This window comes from Rhododendron vialii, chromosome 4a (genome assembly GCF_030253575.1).
Source record: "Rhododendron vialii isolate Sample 1 chromosome 4a, ASM3025357v1".
Taxonomy (NCBI): domain Eukaryota; kingdom Viridiplantae; phylum Streptophyta; class Magnoliopsida; order Ericales; family Ericaceae; genus Rhododendron; species Rhododendron vialii.
This window is the reverse complement of record NC_080560.1, coordinates 42,721,728-42,744,097: the sequence shown is the minus strand read 5'-3', so window position 1 is coordinate 42,744,097 and position 22,370 is coordinate 42,721,728. Positions and strand designations below refer to the sequence as shown.

At 36.6% G+C, this 22,370-nt stretch overlaps 2 protein-coding genes across 11 annotated transcripts in view; both read right to left on the bottom strand.

Annotated features, from left to right (window-relative positions):
• Nucleotides 1-22,370, bottom strand: part of LOC131324605 (large ribosomal subunit protein eL29z-like) — a 57,422-nt gene that overhangs the window by 4,741 nt on the left and 30,311 nt on the right. The window lies entirely within an intron of this gene.
• On the bottom strand, nucleotides 25-13,866 carry LOC131324601 (calmodulin-binding transcription activator 5-like). 10 transcript variants are annotated; one of them, XM_058356617.1, is made up of 13 exons: nucleotides 13,600-13,866; nucleotides 10,972-11,097; nucleotides 10,638-10,753; nucleotides 8,966-9,054; nucleotides 8,768-8,813; nucleotides 7,889-8,063; nucleotides 7,563-7,676; nucleotides 7,403-7,464; nucleotides 4,153-4,584; nucleotides 2,958-3,655; nucleotides 1,721-2,267; nucleotides 957-1,262; nucleotides 25-449 (listed from the first exon to the last, which is right to left on the bottom strand). In XM_058356617.1, the coding sequence occupies exons 1-13, from the start codon at nucleotides 13,661-13,663 to the stop codon at nucleotides 405-407; spliced, it is 2,820 nt and encodes a 939-aa protein (XP_058212600.1). In that variant the 5' UTR covers nucleotides 13,664-13,866; the 3' UTR covers nucleotides 25-404. The 10 variants fall into 10 exon arrangements, with proteins under 10 accessions (XP_058212600.1, XP_058212599.1, XP_058212603.1 ...); XM_058356616.1 differs by having other exon boundaries at nucleotides 7,889-8,069; nucleotides 13,600-13,865; XM_058356620.1 differs by having other exon boundaries at nucleotides 7,931-8,069; nucleotides 13,600-13,865.

The following is a 22,370-nucleotide window of genomic DNA, read 5'->3' as shown; positions in this document are numbered from 1 at the left end:
GCAGCCAGGACATACTTGCAGCAATTAACGTGGAAAAGATCCTACTTCCCACAGAAGAAATTTTGAGCACAGACCAAATGGTACAAATTGTTCGAAATCATCCCGAAACATTAGGATTAGGTTTGTTCGTGAAGATATCACTAACCAAGTGACCACTATCAAAGAGAGAATGTACCCAAACCATAAGGACAGATACTGAAACAGACCACGGCCGCCTCGCTTTTCTTAAAAACACACAGAAGGGCCAAATCTAAATAGGACTACACCAATCTAGGAATTTACAAAATCTACCTGTTGCAGCCAAGAACACAAACTTGCCCTTGAGATCTTTTCTTTTGTCAGTGCAGTACTGAGTAAGTTTCCAAGTAAATATTACCTGAAATCTGGGAAACTTTAGTCATCCCTTATCCCATATCATATTCAGGAGTGACAAGTCCTTTGTACTCCAGCTGCGCAAGAACAAAGTTAACTTGGTTAAGTGACATAGCAGATTCAATTGTAAGAATATCAGAAGCACGAATAAATTGAATATAACGTATGTTATATTATATAATAGCATTCTGTATCTTATGGATGCATGGGAGGAAACCATATAACATATATTTATCTAGCATTACGTGTCTTATAGGATACATGTAAGGAAACATTTACTTCTATCAGACTAGGATAGAAAACACAAATAGTACTAACTTTGTGAAGATATAAATCAGCAGTCATTATGCATGCATGCACAGAAATTTTGGCTCTGGGCAACTCTTTAATATTGCATTTTGATGTGTCCTTTGTGTGTTCCCAAGGTATCCTTGTGTCAGTTGTGTGTCTATCAAAGGATATATTGTGAACTGCCATATTTAGGTTGTGTCGTGTCCGACAATGGTCAGAGAATGATACATAAGGCCAGTAGATTTGTCCGTGCTTGTTAGGTAACTATTAAGTTGATAAAAAAAATTGCCTACCATTGCTTCATTATGGGCCATTTTCATCCTATGATAGTCTTCTTGTGCTCTCTTTGACCGAAACATGGACTGGACACGTACAACAGCCCTCTCCACTCGCTCTTCAGCTTGGTTCCTGCTGACTCGGAAGAAGTCCTCCACTTCACTTTCTTGCTTCTGATCATTCACAGCTTCATCAGGGCAAACCTGAAGCCCACGAAAGCCTCTTTTCTTCTTACGCCAACGTAAAATTGCTTTTTCAAGAACTCCGACTGACCATATAATCTTCCGATATTGCCTCCTGACTTGGAAGCCGCGGAAAACAGCCTGCATCAGACAAAAGTTGAGTGATCACTCTTCACTGACTATCATTGTGTTAAAGTCGAGATCACTAGTTTATTGTTCATAGCAATGGATCCCTGGCACAATCAATCAAACTTTTGACAAACCTTGACAATGTGCATTGAAAATAGTTTGCAATCAAATCCCATTTTCCGACAAAAAATAGTAACTCGTGCTTAGATCTCCTGTACAATTTATTTATTTTTGATCAGATAATGCAAGTCCGTGTGATTATCATTATGTAAAAGTCAAGACCAACGGTTTTATTTTTCAGAAAAATCAATTCCGGACAAAAACAACCACTCTTTTGATAAATTTTGACATTGTGTGTTGAAAATAGTTTGCAAACAATCCGTTTTTCAGAATAAAAATAGTAACTCATGCTTGATGTTCTGTTAAAAAAATAGCAACCCTAGCATGCAGGAAATTTCAAGAGGGCTTACTTGAATTTTCATGGCTTGACGTCGCTTATTGAGAAAATCTTTCCTTATCTTCCAAGTACGGAACCTATCTTGAATTCGGGCAGCAGCAGCCATCTTTCTCCTTGTCTCATACTTCCGAAATGCATGTTGGATCTTCATTGCTGCGATTATGGTGCGTACTTCATCCTCTGGGCTGGAAACCTGAGCAGCCTTTGTCCTTTGCTTAAAAGACTGCTCCCTGAATGCAGCCTGTATACGTGCTGCTGCATCAGCAGCCGTCCGATAAGCTGACAGAGTGTCCTTCAGATACAACTCCTCTTCATCTAGGTTCCCAGAATTTACTAATTCAGGAGTTGTAGTTTGCAATGAACCACTGACGTTTCCAGCTATTGTCATATCCTTAAAGTGTTCCACTAAAGCCTTTTCTGCAAGATAACCAGCTAAACCGTCATAACCGTTCTTAGATGCTAGATCAGATGCCATGGATCCGCTTGGGTTCTCTGAAGTTGGGTCAGACACCAAGTTTGGCTTCGCCCCAGCAGATAGAAGGGCAGCAACCATTTTCTCCCTGAAAATAGAGACTAATCAAAATCTAGCAAAAGCAGGAATATATCAGCCATGAATATGCAGGTATCACATAATGCGGACTATACCTTTACTGAAAAGATAGATACTGTTAGAAGTACATAAGTAACATTGACAACAAAAAGCAGAACACAAGACTACAGAATAGAAGCTTCAAGGTTATGTAAAGGAGTATGGAAAGACTAAAATTCTCACGGGTCCCAAGAATTGTACTCCATCCGTCCCTTTTGTTTATCCATAATTCCAATTTGGTTGTCGCAAAATGCTTGTCTACCTTGGAAAGTCAGAGCATATGTGTGTGTGTGTACACACACACACAAACACACGAATATGTATGTGCGTGTATGTTGGTTTTCCAAAACTATCACTTGCAAGTGGTTATGAATACTTTTATAAGTTGGATAAAGGGGCAATGTTGGAAAAATATCATTAATGGCAAAAAAGATACATCCAAAAAAAGAGAAAGAAGGAACCAGGGATCTACTGAATTAAAAAATAAAAGCGTTTATATTTGGATTTGAGCGACTTAAAATGCATGTCCCCTTGTAAAAGTTGAACATCCCAAAAGGGATAACATTGTGGGACAGAGTGAGTATTTAGGAACCTATGTACAGTGAATTATAGTGTATCAGAATTTTGAATACATAACATTACAGACGAGCTATTTTTGTACCTTCCGTAATATGCAGCCCAATGAAGAGCTGTCCATCCAAATTTGTCCCGATAGTCCAATGATAAGCCCGAGAACGAATATGGTAAGACAGCCCATGTATAATCAAGGATAGCACACAAATGGATTACTCCTTGACCATGATCATCGTAGTCAGAAGTTTTAGACCCTTCAACTACTCTTTCCAGCAGCCATTCATAGAGTTTGTTCCTCAGCGTAAGCTCGAAGAAGCTTTCTTTTGCTCGTTCAACTGTCATTCTGTTATTTTCAATTGATTCGATCACCTGTGCCCAACCATCAGCAATTTGGGAAGTTTTGCGAGCAAAGATTTTGGCTTCTTTGACGGCATTTGGTGATACTTTACTTGATAAAATTTTAAGGCTCTTAGAAGTAAAAAAGAGCAAGTGAGCAAGCCTCGTCTGAACTATAAACTCTTCTGCCTTTGACTTATCTTCCACAGAAATAACAGGGTCCTGCTTCAGTGGAGTACGATACTCAAAGGTTAGAACTTGGCTGATGGGACTGTGGCCGTCAAAACTCAAATACAGATTTACTAATCCCTCTTGGTGTGGTGAAACAAAACAACGGAATACTCCAGATTGGACAATTTGAGCAGGGCTATATGCATCTCCACATACACAATATAGTTTGGACTTATCAAGCTGTGGATGCCCTTCATTAAAAAATCCAGTGATAAGAATCTGCCAAAAAGCACATACTGAGGTTTGTTAGTTTGTTATAAATAATGAAACATAAGCAAAAAGCAAGAAGTCAATTTTTTCCAACACCTTTCTGATAAGTAATTAAAGGAGACTGTAATGTGAATCTCTTTATTAGGGATATGCGCCCTACGCTGCTGGGTATCCCCTAAGAAACTTCATAAACCCATCCACAAACAACGTTTTCTTTACACCCACACGATATACAAATTCACATATACGATAACTGGAATGAAGCAACAAGAAGAAAATGAATAAAGACAGTTTATGCCATGCCAGAGTAACTATTATCGAGTTGGACCTACGCTTTAACTTGTAAAAGATGATGCCACTGAATCTAAAAGAAGCAGACAGGAACACAAGGAAACGCCTGTGATGAGCATTTCAACAAAATAGAAAAACCTTGTCCCAAGGAATATGAAAATCAAGCAGAAAATGAGATGACAAACAGTAACATTGTTGTTCAAATGGGGAAGAACCTTAGTCTCTTCAGTTGAAAAAGCCCACGCAGGAGAGACATCAGTAATGCTGAATAGTTCACTGGGGACAGATGATTGAGGGTGATTCATCATTGGAGACATAGACGGTTCTTGACCAATTGGAATTGAAGATTCGAGATGCGGATCATCCACTGATCCTGGTGAATCAGACATGATGTAGTTCATCCACCTCCCGAAACTGTCTTGAGTTTGCAAACCATCGTTGCCTAGAACGCCTAAAGAATCACCAGTTCCCACTGTAACCAGTTGAGAATCCTTTCTCTGGAAACTTGAATCAGTTTGACCTTCTATACCCTGAAGGAAAAGATTGTCCGGCGTGTCGAATTGAATGTAGTTACTCCGGGAAACTGGCTCAGTGAGACTTCCAAAAGAATTTTCCGTCAGTAATTCATTGGCTGATTGGATGGCAACCTGCAATAACCAAAGATAAATCATAGCTAGTTATGCTGTCTTATCAGAAAAAAGCAACAATAAGGTGATTAAGTTCAACAACAATTTGGGATTCAATCATTATAATGGGCCAGTAAGTTTAGTGGATCAGGTTCATGTAGATAGATGCATCACTCAGGCTAGACTGCAATGACAAGTCAGGAAACTACTTTGAAGAAGAATTAATGAGAAATAGACAAAGAAGCGGAAGGAAGAGTGCATATTGAAGTTGAATCTCGATGATAAAAAACATCAGCCGCGCTATGCCAACCTGAACTCAAAATAGTGGCATGAAGATTGACAGACTATTGACAACTCAGAGATGTACCCTGCTAATACTGCCAAAGTCATGCTTTCGAAACTATACCATGCTGTTATCACATCAGAGGGATATTTACTCTCTGTTTAGAACAGAAGATCTCTACAGAATAGAGAAAACTTGCAGCTTGAACTCCTGCCCTTCACTACAGGGGTTCTCTGACAATCGTTAGAAACTGAATACTAAAGACAATTAGTGGATGTTCTTCCTTTTTTATCAATAGGGGGATTTTCTTTCACTCTTCAATTTTCGTCCTCATAAACCAGGGACCAAGTATGAACCGCGATACTTCTTCCGTTTTATACCTCCTTCCAGAAAAGCAAACAACAGATTTTATATCCGTCCTTTATATTGTTGGTCTCTTCTTAGAGTTCTGGCATCTAATTCCATTGCCAAAAGCACAGGTACTTGATCTAAATATCATTTATCCAGTTCCCCAATGATCCGTCAGCTACATTTATTTCAATTTTAACCACAAAAAGGGGAGAAAGAAAATTTTTAAAGAAGGCTAACAAAAGAAATTAGCTCAACATCCAGAGAAACTTTATCATGTACTTGCTGTAAGATCTAACTGTGTCGCACAAAATTTCAAATAAAAAACTATCGGTGCATCTAAAGTACAGGGAAAGAAAAAGGGTCTATGTGTGAAGTTACCAATTGTCCAAAAGGCTTAAGTGGTTAGAAAATGGGTCCAATGGTATATATCAAGCTATTGATCAACAACAATAGCTTGATATATATATATATATATATATATATATATATATATATATAACACAGTTCGGATCAAGTCCACACCTCTTCCGGTCCCACCTCCCCTTTTCCGATCGAATTTCGAAGATCCAAGCCGCTCAATGTGATCAGAACATGATTTTAAGGGTACTCGCGAGAAATCGACAAAAAAAATAATCGGGAAGGGCTTCATCCGAACAGTTTTTTATTGAACGGTTCAATAAAAAAACTATTCAAATCAAGCCCTTCCCGGTGTTTTTTTTTGCCGATTTCTTGCAATTACCCTTAAAATCACGTTTTGAACACATTGAGCGGCTCGGATCATCGAAATTCAATCGGGAAAGAGGAGGTGTGAACGGTGCGGACCGTAAGAGATGTGGACTTGATAAGTCTGTTTCAAATGAGGGCCACCTCATTTTAGTTAAAATGTGGACCTCCCCATTTCTCCTTTTTTCAGATCGAATTTCGATGATCCAAGCTGCTCTATATGATCAGAACGTAATTTTAAGGGTACCCGCGAGAAATCCGCAAAAAAAATGACCGGGAAGGACTTCATCCGAACAGTTTTTATTGAACGGTTTAATAAAAAACTGCTCAAATCAAGCCCTTCCCGGTCTTTTTTTTTTTTGCCGATTTCTCGTGGGACCCTTAAAATCACATTCTGAACACATTAAGAGGCTCGGATCATCGAAATTCGATCAGGAAATGGGGGTCCGCATGTGAAACAAACCGCATATCATTTTTATAATGAGTACTACAACTTATATGTAACACAACTAAAACGGTTGAAATTCGCATTTATTGTAGGCATAATATAATGTAAAGATGGTCGTGAAAGACTCCATTGGCTCAATGGAACTCTTGGTAAATGATACGAAGGCAAAAATCATCTTTATAATGTGTCCCCTCATATGTCAAGAAATTAATGTTAAAGGTAAATACTAAAAAGCTGTATATAAATCACACTGTATAGAATTAAAATAATATAGTGATACCTTAATTTGTGATGTTCTATCAAGATAATGGGGTGCAAATGCTCAAAGACTACATTTCTCAATTTTATGAATGCCCATAAATGTTTATTATTCCTGCTCCAAAATGTGGATGCCTTGACCATTGTGCTCCTGTGGTGACTTTTGTATTAAAAGTTGATTGGTCAGAAGAGTGTTGGCACATTTTCAAAGGTAATAAACGATTAAAATTGTTGTAGGGGTGATAAATTGTTCTTTTGATTTCATTGCCAGTTCATATTTATTTGCGATGAATTTAATAATTCTTAATCTTATTTATGTAGGAAAGTCGATTGGCAAAGAGACAATGGGGTCGTTGTGATAAGAGCTTTGTTAAGACATTGAAAATTTCATAATGACATTTTAATTGTTAGGTTAAGTTTTACAAAAATATATTTGGTTTGATAGTAATTAATTTTTATTACGTGTGTTGGGTGATTTATGGATTTTGAAAATTTGTGTAAAACTTGAATATTATTTGCACCTCAATTTGTCCTGCACATATACCAAAGTTTAGTTTGTTCCTACCCATTTTTTTCAACATGTCCTCCATTTGCTCATTGTTTGACCAGTAGCTTTAGTTGTCTTCAAAGTGTGTTACACCGTGCCTTCAGGCACGGGCATTCGCTAGTATATATATATTCTGCATTTTGTGTGTATATATATATATATATGAGAGAGAGAGAGAGAGAGAGAGAGAGAGAGAGAGAGAGAGAGACAGAGAGAGAGAGAGCTTTACGTTACTCATGAGTCCATTTGTACCAAATTGATTCTGCTGCTCATTTTTTCCTGCCAAAAGAACTAGAGAGAGTAAAAAAAAGTGCTTATAAAGATGCAAGGCCAATGGTTTCCTGAGGAGCTTCTAGCTCCTCTACAAGAAGCATCAAGTAAACACCCACCTTGGTCAGGCCCAGTAAACTTGGAATCTGGCACCAAAAGCTCTTCCCATTCCAGTGTGTTGATCTCGTGAAGTTTGATTTCATGGTCTTTGAGGATGATGCTGTCATCTGGCTCTGTCGAGCCAATAGGAGAAAAATTAGAAGAGAGTACAGCAATTTCCAACCACTACTGAAAAACTCGAGTGTTCTCAAAATTATGTAAGAACAGCAACGAATTTAACAAATAAAAATAATGCTTAATCCAAATGAAGACCGGAGTTGTTCTAAGAATCCTTTAACAACATAAACTCATAACTATAAACTGAAATAAGCCCATTGTCACTGACCACGTAATAGAGTTGGATTGGTAGAAGTTCCATTACCATCACCGAATTGTGCTTTCTCAGCAGTGTAATATGCAGGATCATAACCAGAATCAGTTTCTTCTGATAATACCAACGAAGCAGATGGGTCTGAGTGGGCTGAACTAGAATTTGAATTCACAGGTGTGGCTGGAGAATCCTGCGACTGAGTCACGATCAACCACAGCCCATTAAATACCAATAGGTAAGTCAAAAAGTTAACGAGAAAATGAAAGACAGATCATTCATCATAGGGATCAGCTTACAGATATTTCTAATTTAGAAATGTATCTTCTCATTTATGCCATCAAAAGGTTGCTGATTTCTTTGGGTGTCTATGTCATGAACTTACAGGTGGATTGTCGATATGGAAAACAAAAGGGGACGGAGGGACTCTTTCTGGTTATGGTTAAATACGTTATGAACTTCACTGAATGCTTTCCTCTTTCTGGTTATCAAATTTGTACGTTTCTATAAAACTAAAGGTATCAAATGTTTGCTTAAACCAATGCTTTGAGTTTAGATCAGTCAGTTCACATCCATTTCAACATAATTCTTGTACTGTACTAGTTTGATTATCGATAACCTCTTGGGTGAAGTCCATATTTCTTACTCACAAGTGCAGGTACACATATCCATTTCAACATAATTCTTGTACTAGTTTGATTATCGACAACCTCTTGGGTGAAGTCCATATTTCTTACTCGCAAGTGCAGGTATACACATCCATTTCAACATAATTCTTGTACTAGTTTGATTATCGACAACCTCTTGGGTGAATTCCATGCTTCTTACTCACAAGTGCAGGTATAGAGTAGAGAGTTTCAATAAGGTAGAGAGTTACAATAAGGTATTGAGACTAACCTCTTGAGTTTCACGATAATGGACAAGGACTATGTGTTCCAGCGTCCTAAAACGAAATTTCAACAAAGAAAAGTTAAATTTACCTTGGGCAACCATTATCCATATGCCGTGCCAAGTATTTTTCATCATATTGGTAATACATGGAAAAGTAGGAAAGGAGATTCATGAAACTATGTAAGCTTAACCATCATTTCATACTTGTCAAGTAGCCAGTAACATCTACGAACAAAGGTTGGGTTATCTTCACCCCGAGCATAATATACATGAATCCTTTCTTCATTACCGACCTGTAATTAATAGAAAAAGGAGTGGATTGGCAGTTTTATTGATGGAAAGTTACGTTCAAGGGAAGTAGACATATGGTCCATAACTAATTTTAGAAAGAATTAATCGGTTCAATACAATAGTATCTCTTGCTAATTTTGTGTTTAGTACACAGATGACAGATGTTTCAGAAACTAGAAAATTCATTAGCAGAACTTTTGTTTTTGTTTTTGGTTTAGAGAGGGAACAGGAAGAGAAACTTGTTCCTACCGGATAAACACGCTCCCTGAAGTTTGTAACTAACACATCCAACGGTAATGAAGGAACAAATAAAACACTAACAAAACAGAAAAAGAATGCATCCACAGGGAGCGAAGATAGCCCCCTGTAAGTTGTAACAAGATATAAGACAAGACAGATATGATAGACCAATAGAAAGCAAGAGATCTAAGGTTGTTCTTCAAGATTGCTATTCCCTGTCCTAGCTTTGTCCTCCTCATCCTCTACGCAAGAGAACTAAAGTTGACTAATAGAGGCATTAACTGGTGTGGTTCTGAAAACTAGTAACAGTAACAGAAGAAACCAGCTCAGTACCAGCTCGCAAAACTAAAATCAGATACAAATTCTAAACAGCCAAGATAGCATTGAGAACATTGAGAGTTTGTATTTAACTGATACACTTATCCCCTTGCTTTTACCTTGATATATTTATCAAGAGTCCCCTTCTCCTAAGGACCACCTTATCTTAATAAAATAAGGACCTCCATTTCCCGATAGAATTTCGATGATCCAAGCCACTCAATGTGTTCAGAATGTGATTTTAAAGATACCCGCGAGGAATCAGCAAAAAAAAATGACCGGAAAGGCTTCATCCGAGCAGTTTTTATTTATATTTTATCGAACGGTTCAAATAAAAACTGCTCGGATGAAGCCCTTCCCGGTAATTTTTTTTGCTAATTCCTTGCGGGTACTCTTAAAATCACGTTCTGAACACATTGAGCGGCTCGGATCATTGAAATTCGAACGGAAAATGGGAGAAATGGAGAGGTCCTTATTTTAACTAAAATAAGGACCTCCTCATTTGAAAATGACTGTATTTATCAAATACTTATACTGAATAACTCTAGTTGTAAAATGTATCATCTATGTAGCACGGACACTTTGCCGGAGGTGACATACTGGAGTCAGACACTTGGCGGACATCGAGACTCTCTGGACATGTGCTCAACACTCAAATCAGAAGTGTCCAGCATTTTTCTTAACTTTTTTCATTTGGACACTCAAGGAACACCCTAGAACACGCAAGGACACTCTCCCGATACTCTGTGGACACTCTCAGCACAATTTACGGCCACTCATGAGGGTCTTCTTTCTCATGTGATAGATGATGGGTGATAGAATCTAGAAAAAGTGTGGAAGCACAAGTCATTCCTTTGCAAGAAGCATAAATGGACGTTAATTTGCAAAGTCAATGGGACTACTAACCAAGTAGTCATTGCAAAAAACTAAACAAATATTAATATAAACAATTTGGTTTTGAAGCACCATTAATCACAAGATAAAGCTTATCATGCCAGTTAAACATCTTACCAATCCGAAAACTTACCTTCAAGTGTTCATGAGCTTCTTTAACAGTCTTCCCATCATTTTTTTTCTTCCAGTTATGACCATCTTTACGAAAGTTTCTGAGCATTTTACGGTCAAAGAACACAATTCTACCACCTAAAAATATGCCAAACAAAATAATGATCAGAAAACCATCTTCTACTACTAAGCAACCTTGGGAGCTATAGATTTTCATTGAATGGATAGGCAATTCCTGAAAAGCTACAAATTTTGTTTCCAATGCAGTACAAAGTGCAACACATTGTCCACTTAACAGGGAGGAGATCGGATTAACTACTAGTATGTGCATTCACACTACAATCAACTGTAATTACTTTTTGGCATGTTCACTGGCTTGACATTGATGGTGAAATATTTATAGTTACACAATATGGCATGAATCTCATTTGGTCGCAACCATCTTGACGTTGCTTCCTCCTTGATGCTGCCAAAATCCAAATCTGTCCATTAAAGAAGTATAACCGTAGCTTAGTTATAATCATGAAATGAGGCAAAAAATCAATGTATAACTGTAGTACTAGATCAAAACCTAGTAACAGCACCAAATAATCATTTAAGTTCATTTGGATTATAAACCTTGAAGACAACACAAGCAATATGAGCAAACATGGGGGGAAATCAATGAGATCTTAGGCCTAGTATCGCAAAAGTTTCTCAACTGTTGACTTAGTATAGCTATATGAATCTAATTTTGCCTCTCTACATTGGTAAATTTCAGTTGCTACAATGCAGCCAGAAAATGTGCATTAGCCAAGTAAACCTTGTATGTGCAAATCATCAACTCCATTTGCAAGGTTCTTACCCTACCAATAAATAAAAATTTATATCAGCAAAACATAAGAAAGATATAGCAAGCACAAACCCCTTCTTCTCTAGCACCTCAAAGACTAAATTGAACTACCAGCTGCATTTTGTTGTCAAATTTTATCGGCTCAACCTGTCGCTGCTGAAACAGAATCGTGATCTCATAGTCTAGTAGTAAACACGAAAACTGTTTCCATCATTAGACATATAGTTTACTGCACCATAAGATCCACCCCAACACTTAGTTTTTCCTTTTTTCTTTATCGTAGATTTTACGTCCTCAAATACATTGCCCAGTCAACCCTCTGTTTTGCTTCCATCTTCTCTTTTGGAGTTTTCCATTTCTTGTATGTTTTCTCTTTATTGAAGATATATAGCAAATAAAAAGAGAGAAACCACCGCCACAATTAACAATACATCCTAAAGCGAATACAAGAACATCAAACAGAATGGATAAAGCAACATGTAGGAAACATATACATCCTAACTCCTATGTGCAAAACCTTTTTTCCAAACACTCAAAAGGAGAATACATCTTGCCAAGCTATGCTACCAGTCTGTTTAGGCATGACTAACATTGTAACTGACTAAAGCTATGACGGGGGGAAAGGTAATCCTGGACTGAATCACATGAAGCCAATACAGACAACCGATGAGGCAAGCCAGCTTTGAGCACATTCCCGGAAAAACCGTGGCCTTAAGGCCAGAACCCACCCAATCTCCATACCCGCCAATCAACTTCCAAAGGAGAAACAAGGACCAAACAGCAAAAATATCACCAAAAAACACTAAAACCTCTGTGATTTACAATGCACATTGTGAACATGGTACAATCCCAATCCAAGACGATAAATGTAGCGACCTCAGGCACTCCCACAGTTTTTCCTCTTCATTTCAATAGAAGTTTAGAAAGAGCATAGCTTTGCAAGACAAAGTGTAAGAAAATGGTAAAATACTAGTGCGTAGGCGTTTTCTATGAATAACATCAAAAGCATGTTGTTTTATCACATGTTTATCATCTAAAAGATAGACATTTAGCTGTTATAAGGTATAGCCTACCCTATTGCACCGTGTTTAGGGCATGTGGCAAACCATGTTCCCATTCCTGTTATGCAAACCAGAACAATCTGTGTTCTAGGTAACCACGATTTTCCCTATCAGTCTGCTCAAATCGTATTTGAGGTAGGAAGAAAACCCCACAAAAAAAGAAAGAAAAAAGAAGCATAATCAACAGCTGAATGATGTTCTTGGATTAAAAAAAAATAAAAAAAATCAGGCTGTAAGAATGGTAAAAAGGCGTGGGGAAGAGCATAGTGCCAACCAACCATACATCACACTTCCCCATTCCAGCACATCAGTACATCACGACGCCAAAACTGGCAGACTAAGCATAATAAACTCCAATTTCCTCTATCAAGCTAGTTCGAAGCTAGCAAACTAAGCAAAATAAACTTTACTTTCCTAAATAGTAGTAGAAGCTAGTTCAAAACTAGCAAACTAAGCATAATAAACTCCACTTTCCATAGTAACAAGCTAGTTCAAAACTACTTCACTTTCCTCAAAACAAACTAGTTCATAACCCCCGTGGGTTTGGCCAAGTGGGCATGAGACAGTAACCAAAGGGCTTGCTCCCACGAAGTCACAAGGTCGAATATCACAAAAGCCAAAAGTTCCGGACCTTGGGGCCATAAAAGGTTTGCTCCGTCGTCAATTTTAGGGCCCAAGATTAGTCGAGGTGCGCGCAAGCTGCCCAGTACACCCGGGTAAAAACAAAACAAAAACAAACCAAGCTAGTTCAAAACTACTTTCACTTTCCTAAAAAACAAGCTAGTTCTCCCTTCCATAATTATAACAAGCTAGTTCAAAGTTCAAACCGAGCTAGTTCGTCAATTCCTTTTCTTAATATTGGTAGGTAGGGGTTTATTTGTTTTCTTTTTGTAAATTTGGAAGGAGCGCCTTCCTTAGTCTTTGTATTTGTTTGTGCCCTTACTAAAATTTTGGATTAACAAAAAAAAAACTAGTCCAAAACTGCCATAACTAGTCACCAAACAGATTGAAAATATGGAATTTCGCAAAATATCTACAGAAACCACAGCAAATTAATTCAAAAGAAGAGCTACTCCGTGAACCGTACGCACCATCCATTGTACGGAAGCCATGAATTTCCCAGCCTGCGAGCCGTCCTGGTACGATACTTTCCATCTCCACAAACACCTCAAAACGCTTTACCTATCTTCCAAACGTCAATAGCTCCAATCTAACTCAAAGCAATCCAAGTAGACGAATAGTCAAGTACTGCAACTGAGAGAAAGAGAGCTCTGTCTGAAGCTAAGCAGAAAAATTATGCACGGAGAGAGAGAGAGAGAGAGAGAGTGTGCGTGCAGATGGAGATGAAAAGCACCAATGGTTGTGGTCTCTGTCAGTGAATTTACATTTACACGTTACGGAAATTGAACAGTGGAGGAGAGTTAAGAGCACGTTCCAAAACCGGAATAAGAACTTATTTTTTGTCTAATAATAAAGTGTGTTCCATAAAAGGGTGAATAAGTACTTATTTTAAAAAAAGGTAATTTCAAGCTTAAAAATCATGTGCTTACGCAAATAATTTTCCTATCACTATGGATCTTGTTTGATAGATCTCATAATACGGTGCAAAAAATATCGAAAATTTATTTTTCATTTACATTATTTTTGAATTTAAAAATATGAAAATAAATTGCTTATTTGGATTTTATGAAACAAAGCTCCAAAATAAGTACTTATAAAATAAGAAGATTTCTGGAACGGGCTTTAAGTAGCGCCTTTTTTGCAGCACTATTAAATGAATATTTTGAGGGAAAAGCATTAGGCCCCATCCTGTTAATTAAAATGAATACTTATTTTTTAAATTAAAAATAATAGTATATTACAATAGAATGATTTGGAGTATTTCATAATGCAAAAAATAAATATTATTTAAAAAATAAGAACTTTATTGAATGGGACCTAAGTAAATATTTTGGAGCATTCTATAAAACAAGATTAATAGGTAAGGATTTGGATAATCAAGATTTTTCTACGACTCTGTCATTCAGGCCAATTTACACATGTCTTGACAAATTCTACGGGCTAATTCTATTTCTTTCTAGCCGAGGGTTTGTTTAAGCTCGGACAAAAAATCTCTCATATACACTAGCTACAAAAAAAAAAAAATTTGATAGCAGTGAAAAGATTTGGAGGTAAAACATGATAGAGTATGTAGAGTCGGTTCTGACTTTTTGAGAGTTTAAAGCGAAAATTAATAATGCTATGTAGAGTCGGTTCCGACTTTTTGAGAGTTTAAAGCGGAAATTAATAATGCATGGCGTAGACGATGGAGAAAAGAGAGAAAAAAGTACGAGGGTATGATGACGGAGAAAAGACACACCAAACGATACAAACCGCTGAAATGAGTATATAAATAAAATACTAATAATGCATGGTGTAGAGGATTACACGACGACTTAACTAGTAATTAAGTACTCGTATTAACAGGCCAGGATTTTATGTCCAAATCGTGCCGGAGGCTGTTGGGAAATGATTCAGTGTACAGTCAGCGGCAAATGAAAAGGCGTCTTTGTCATTGACTCGTACCACTTGGGATAAATAAGGGGAAAATCCACTTTCTACGGGTGTCACGGTTTTTTCTTGATCATCTACGGCTTGGACTAGGGGTGATACCGGTTCGGTTTGGGTGTATTTTTCGGTCGAAATCGGTTATTCGGTTTGAGATTTTTAGAAACTGGAACCGGTTGAGATAAACCGGTTCGGTTTCGACCGACTCAACCGGTTTCGGTCCGGTTTATCCGATTTATCCGATTTTCATTCATGGGTCATATTTTTGGCTCAACATATAAAAAATTCACAATTCAACCCATAAAATATCAACCAAAAATCTATAATTCAACCCTTTTTTTGGGCCCAACAAAAAAGAATCAATTTTGAGCCCAATACATAAAAAAAAACCCATAAAAACATAATTAAGCCCATAAAAATAGTTTTATATAATAAATATATTTATTAGACCAATATGCACTACAAAATATCAACCAAAAACCCATAATTCAACCCCTCTTCTATGTTTTTATATATATATGTATATATTATACATATATATAACCGGTCCGGTTTCAACCGGTTTTTAAAACACATAAACCGGATCGAAATTATTTTTCCGGTTTATAAAATTTTATAAACCGAAACCGGATCGAAATTATTCAACCGGTTTAAAAAAATCGGTCCGGTCCAATTTTTCCGGTTTCGATCGATTTTCCGATTTCAAATAACAGCCCTAGCCTGGACCGATGGATCCTGTAGGGCGGCTGGGGCGCCTTACAATTCTGGTAGGACAGATTCGGGCTGTCCTTTTCGCCGATGGATGACTCGGAGTTTAATCTAAATATTGGACGGCTCGAATCAATAGGAACTCAGATTAAATTCAAGCCTTTGGCATCAAAATGAATAGTTGGATCAGTCGCCTTACAACCCCTGTAGTGCGGGCTGCGCCGTGAGATTTCCCATTCCTACGGCATACAGGTGTCACTGCTGACTCTCAAGTTTTAAACTTTTCATCTCTAGCACTTTAGATCCCTTTTTTTTCAACGGTCACAGTGTCTAAACCTGATTGCACACCTCAATTATTCTCCTACATGGTCCAATTTAAGGCGTCAATATTGAAACTCAGAAATTCACAAGAGATTTTTCTCTTATAACCTGACGGCCTAACCCCAAGAAATTGTCAAATTTCAAACTCAAGATATCTGGAGTTGCAACCCGGCCCGGCCAACTATTTTGTCAACTTGTCACTTGAGCTTTATGTCATTTTACAACAATGACTTTCCATTTAATAATATAGTAATATGAGACACGAATAAGGGTCATCTAAGTTACTGATGTTAGCGTTACTCGTGACCAAATTAAGGGTATAATCAGGGCCGGCTTATAAGATAAGCCAGAGAAGCTTGGACTTTGGGACTCTAAAAAAGATTAAAAATGAGGGGTTCAAAATTGTATGATCCATATGTATATATATAGGCTCAATTATAATTTAGGGATCACAAAATAGACTCAATTAGATAGAAACGGTGAAATTAGAATTACATCTCATTATGACATTCTTTTCAAGGTTGACAACAGATTTATTTATTTTTGATCCGCAAGGTTGACAACAGATGACTCAAGGAAAAAAAGCTTTTCAAAGTTAAAATTAATCAGAAATTATCTTCAGTCAACTATGTCTCCAGAAAGGTTAAATGATTGGCTATATTGTCTATTGAGAAGGAGTTGGTGAAGAAGCTCGACTATAGAGACTTAATTAGTACGTTTGCAGTAAAGTGCGAGAAATCTTATATTCAAATAATGGATTTTGAGATATTATAATGGTTGCATTTTTGTGAGATAACTATATGCTTATATTTTGTAATGGTATTTTTAATGAAACTCTTTGTAGACCAACTTTTATATGAAAAATATAGAGAGGTCTCATTCAAACGATTCGCTTCCAGCCTTCAAAACTTATGAACCGGAACCGGGTATAATCGTCTTCATTCAACCACTTGATTGTTGTTTAAAAAGTTTCCTCTTACACCTTCGTAATTCCACCCTACTCACATTCGATAGCATGTGAAAAATTCTGACCAGCTCTCTTTGAAGTCGCTGGCCGGGGGATAGAACGATGGTAATTCTTGGTTGATGGACATGGAAGGTTTCGATGGCGATTATGAAGTGTCGGTAGCTCACGATGAAGGTGGAAAGTGGAATTGTGGAAAAATAACGAGAGTTGTGGTAACGCTGGTGACAAATGGTTCAAAAACACTACAGCCACCGAATCCAAAAGCGATGACCGGCCACCGTACGCGTGTGGGGTTCACTCCGGACCCCACAAGAATAATCTGATCCGTTCAATAATTATTTTTTTTAAAATCGAGTGGGACTCGTGAAAAATCACTCTCGTCCGATACGTGTTCGATCCAAACTTCCAAAAATTAGATGATCTGGAACGTTCAAAAGTGAAAGATTGAATTGAGCATCTACACGTATCGGACGAGGTGATTTCTCGCGAGTCCCACTCATATTTTTTTTTAAAAATTATTGAACGTCTTGGATTATCCATGCAAGGTCCCGAGTGGACCCCACACGCGTACGGTAGCCGGTCACCGCTTTGGGTTCGCTGGCTGTAGTGTTACTCCAAATGGTTTATGATTCACTTGCAAAGAGGCTAGCTCCGTTCCGAAACCCAAAATAAGTCTTTATTTTTTAAGAAGGCAATTTCAAGCTCAAAAATCATAGGTTTATTGAAATCTAAAAACATGCAATATGGATCTTATTTAGAAGATCTCGATGAGATCTATAATACAAAACAAAAAATATTGAAAAATTATTTTTCATTTATTTTATTTTTTAGTTTGAAAATGTAAAATAAGCTGCTTATTTTTTAAGAAAATTTCTGAAACGGAGCCTAAAGATGACAGAGTATGAATGAATTGTATAGTGAAACAAAATAAAAGGATCTTAAAGCTCTCATATTACAGTAAAAAAATATCTTAAGCCATTATTGTACTCTTTTTTTTTTTTTTTGATTAACATTTATTGTGTACTTTTTTTTTTAACCGAGAAACAACCCTGCAACCGAGTTATTATTGGATCCGACTGTGCAATCCAAATCTTAAGGGAGACAAGCATAGCAACCCACTACCATGACCTCCCCACTTAAATCATGATTTGCCTCTCTACTTTGCTATGTTGTAAGCGCAGATTTGGTTTTACTATGTTGACAATCCATGGGTGAGTCATTTATTGTGTACTTCTCCCCATGATGCCTCTCCAGCTGCGAGGCCGTCAGTACTCTTCTGTCTGACCAATAGTAAAAACTTCTTGGTGTTTCACTTTTCAAAAAAAAAAGAATATTTTTAAAAAAAGAAGGTAATTTCAAATTCAAATATAATGAAAATAAAAATATTTTTTCAATTTTTTTTGCACCGTTTAAAAAATTTTAATGAGATCTATCAAACAAAATCTATATTGATAAAAAATTATTTACATAAATACATGATTTTTAAACTTGAAATTACATTCTTTTTCAAAAAATTCCTTTACAGGAAAGTGGAACACCCGACATTACGTTTGAATAGTAAATAGTTGAAACAAAATGCGACTGTACCCTTATGAAGGTCACACGCAACTTTTAGATAACCATGCTTCATCACTCATTAACAGTTTTATTAACGGGAGGGGATATTGTAACTGTTTAACGGTTTGAATAAGCAATAATTACGCTTGCTCAGAGCATCCGTAATGGGAATAATTAAAATCAATAATTAAAATGTGCCAAGTCAGCATTTGATTATCCATTTAGTGCATAATCAAACTTAACAAATTTTACCTCCACATTGGTTATTTTTGCATTCCTATAAAAAAAAACCTCCACAATCCGCAATGCACCTATGTCCAATTACAAATGAATTCTAATCACGCACCCGACCACACCAAATTATTCTTCTCGATAAGACGATTCTAATGTGGGGTGTTTTTTAGTTTTGAATTTGGTTATTGGGTTTGATTATTGAGTTTTGGTTATTGGTAAAAGTTGTTAAGTTTGGTTATGAAATAAGTAAAATTTGGTTATTTGGTAAACGACTTGTAATTTTGATTATTACAATGTGAGGTGTTTTTTTAGCATTATTGTTAAGTTTGCTTATCCATACCAATTTGTTTATTACAATGTGAATGCTCTCATGAGATCGCATATTTGAATTTCATGGAAGCTGACCTTTTCGGACCTTGGGGCTACTAGGAATTATGTCCCGTTGTTATTTTCAGAGCTCCAGCATTAGTCAAAATTTACACAAATTTACTCGAATATCAGGTTATTAAGGCCATCCACAGTGGGATAATCAAAAATGGATAACCAAAAGTTGACACATCAGCTTTTGATTATTCACTTAAGAGATTGCTAAGCTTAACAATGTTGAGGTTCACAATGGTCACTTCTAGTCCATAACCAAAATAAGGGGTCCACTACAATCTCACACAATCTCTCTCTCGCCATTCACTTTCCTCCATTACGTTTTTTTGGGGCAAAAATATATCGAATATATGGTGTTCTTCCTAGTGTTATCTATCAAAACAACACCGATTTTTTTTTCTTCCTATTCCTATAGCCTATATCACAAATCCACCACTCTCTTAATCTTTCAAAAAAAAAAAATCAGATGTGTTCTTAAATTTGGAAAAGAATGCAAGGTTCTTCCTTTTTTTTTTTGCAAGGTTCTTTGTTTACTTAACCATAGGGGGAGGAACAAAAAAATGAATAACCACTTTTTATTCGAAAAAATCAATTTTTTTTTGCTAAAAAGTGATTATTTATCAAAATACTTGGGTAAAAGTAAAAAAAAAAAAAAAACTTTTCCCGATTCCTCTCGTTGAGACGAATCAATAACCTATAAAAGTTTGACGCAAAACTAAAAAATGTGAAAAAACGTGAGAATGCAAATTTAAGTTAAGTTTAAGTTAAATTCATAAGAATGCAGCCTAAAATAGAAACGTAAAAGAAGAGTAAAATACCTTAATCCAGCAACGATGAGTTAAATTATAGATGATCGAGAAATATAAGCTTCACTTTTGAAGGAAAAGAAAGAAACAGTTTGTGGTTGAAGTGAAGAAGATATAGAGCAAATGAAGAAGAGAAGAATAAAATAGTAGTTGAAATACATGTGTATATAAATTTTGGAACTAATTAACTTATGTAGTGTGGGGTTCACAAATTTTGATTATTGAAAAAGATTGTTAATTTTGGTTATCCAAAGCCCAAAATTTGATTATTTCTAAGGATGTTGCTAAGTTTGATTATACTATTGTGAACTATTTTTGCACAAATATTATTAACTTTAACAACAATTATCTTTTGGTTATACCACTGTGGATGGCTTTAGAGTCCCATCTTCCTTTTTACCAAAACATTGAACACAGCGCCTACCGCTGGCCCTTATCGTCATGACGTAGATCAAACGTACATCACCGGGGGCTTTTATATATATATTTATGGTAGAGGGCCCACTTAGTCATACCTTTGTTAACACATCTGGGCCCTTCTGTTGTGGGGAAACAGAGGTGGGATCTACCATGTCCTCCAATAATATAAAGAACACTTCGAGGCATGGGTCTCCGATTTCAAACCTTTCACATGCTATTCATTTCACGGCTTCGAGATTAGTTTGGAGTGCGTGGAAAGTGATCATTAATGTTTGATTCTTTTTCGGCTAAATAAGTTAATTGATTTTTTTTTTATTCAAATTTTTTTATATTTGTTAATTTTTTATCATTTTTTTTGGAATTATTGCATCGTCATAACGAGAGGAATCTAAAAAGTAAAAAATTATGATCGAAATTTAATTTTTTTGAATAAAGACGAAAAAATTGGCTTATTAGCTTATTTCGTCTTTATTAAAAAAATTAGGTTTCGATCGTAATTTTTTACTTTTTAGATTCATTTTGTCATGACGATACAATAATTCCTAAAAAATTGACGAAAAACTAACAAACACGATTTTTTTTTTGAATAAAGACAAAGAAAATAAGCCAATTTAGCCGAACGGGGCCAGTATAAAAAGAAAGAAAATTCCTAGGGAGTCAATAATTAAAAAAACAACAGTTTTGCTAATTTTCGCCTAGTTGCCCACCAGGTTGAGGCTAAGATGCACATAATTTTAAATAAGTTCGGATATTAATACATATTTTATGGATATTAATATATTTTCACAAATATCAACACACTTTTTTCGAATATTAATGCTCGTTTCACCTATTATCCTACACATTTTGAGCGAATATTAGAATAATTCAAAAACCAATGGCTTAGGGTTAGTTAAGTGGTTCGTATGAAGATATCTGCCCATTAGTTTAAGTGGGGCTGCAAACGAGCCAAATTAAGCATAACTTTAGAATGTTGAAGTTTGTTCGTTAAATTTTTAAATGAACTTGAGTCGAACTCGAGCTCAATGAAATTTAACGAGCCGAATTTGTCTAGGTTTGACTCGATCTTGTTCACGAGCCTTAAAATCACAAAACAGCCATCGATCAGCCTCCCCTTATTACCGTCACCCATATTGATGTCGCCCTTTTCGGCTCTTTCCAATCCACCTTTGAACTTCTTCAACACCTACAACTTGTCTAGCAATTGGACTAGCGGGAGCGAAAGGGGCAACCTCCATAGGGGGGATTGGCAGGAGCGACAAGAATGCTGAGAGGGGGATCAGCAGCAACAAAATCATCTCCGAGCGACAGATCGGCAAGAGCGACCAGAATATTGTCGACCTTGAGAAGGGGAGCAGAAGGAATAGCCTGCGATGGAGGAGCAGAAGGAACGCCAGCAACCTAAAATGCTTTGTCAGCTTCTTGGCAGCTCTCACACTTCCTGAATTTTAACGTCAACCATTTAATCTATGATAAAAGATGAGGGAATTAAATGCTAACTACCATATCATGGCGTCTCCTTGTGAATCTCACGAGCTAGATTAATACCGAATGGGGTTCAACACATACTATTAGTCCGATTTGTTAGTAATAAACACTTACAGAAAAAGGAATTAAATGCTAACTACCGTACCGTGGCGCCTCCTTGTGAATCTCACGAGCCATATTAATACCGAATGGGGTTCAACACATACTATTAGTCCAATTTATTAGTAATATATATAAACACTTACAGAAAAAAGTGCCACGACGAGTTTCAAATTCAGCCAATCCTTGTGGGCCGGACCTCATATGAAGTGACGTCACCTCACAATTTCACATAGACAACCTTGGCAAACACTCGTAGCTCTAAAAGTCTACTTTTGTCCCTTAAACTATCTTGTTTAACTTATCCCTAAACTATTAATTTCACCTATTGAGT

Excerpts from the sequence above, each read along its gene's own strand:
- LOC131324601 (XM_058356616.1), bottom strand. The coding sequence starts at position 13,663 with ATGGAAAGTATCGTACCAGGACGGCTCGCAGGCTGGGAAATTCATGGC. Across the intron at positions 11,098-13,599 it reads TGGCTTCCGTACAATGGATG|ATTTGGATTTTGGCAGCATC; the intron begins GTGCGTACGGTT and ends TTTAATGGACAG. Across the intron at positions 1,263-1,720 it reads GTCAAGCCATGAAAATTCAA|GCTGTTTTCCGCGGCTTCCA; the intron begins GTAAGCCCTCTT and ends TGTCTGATGCAG.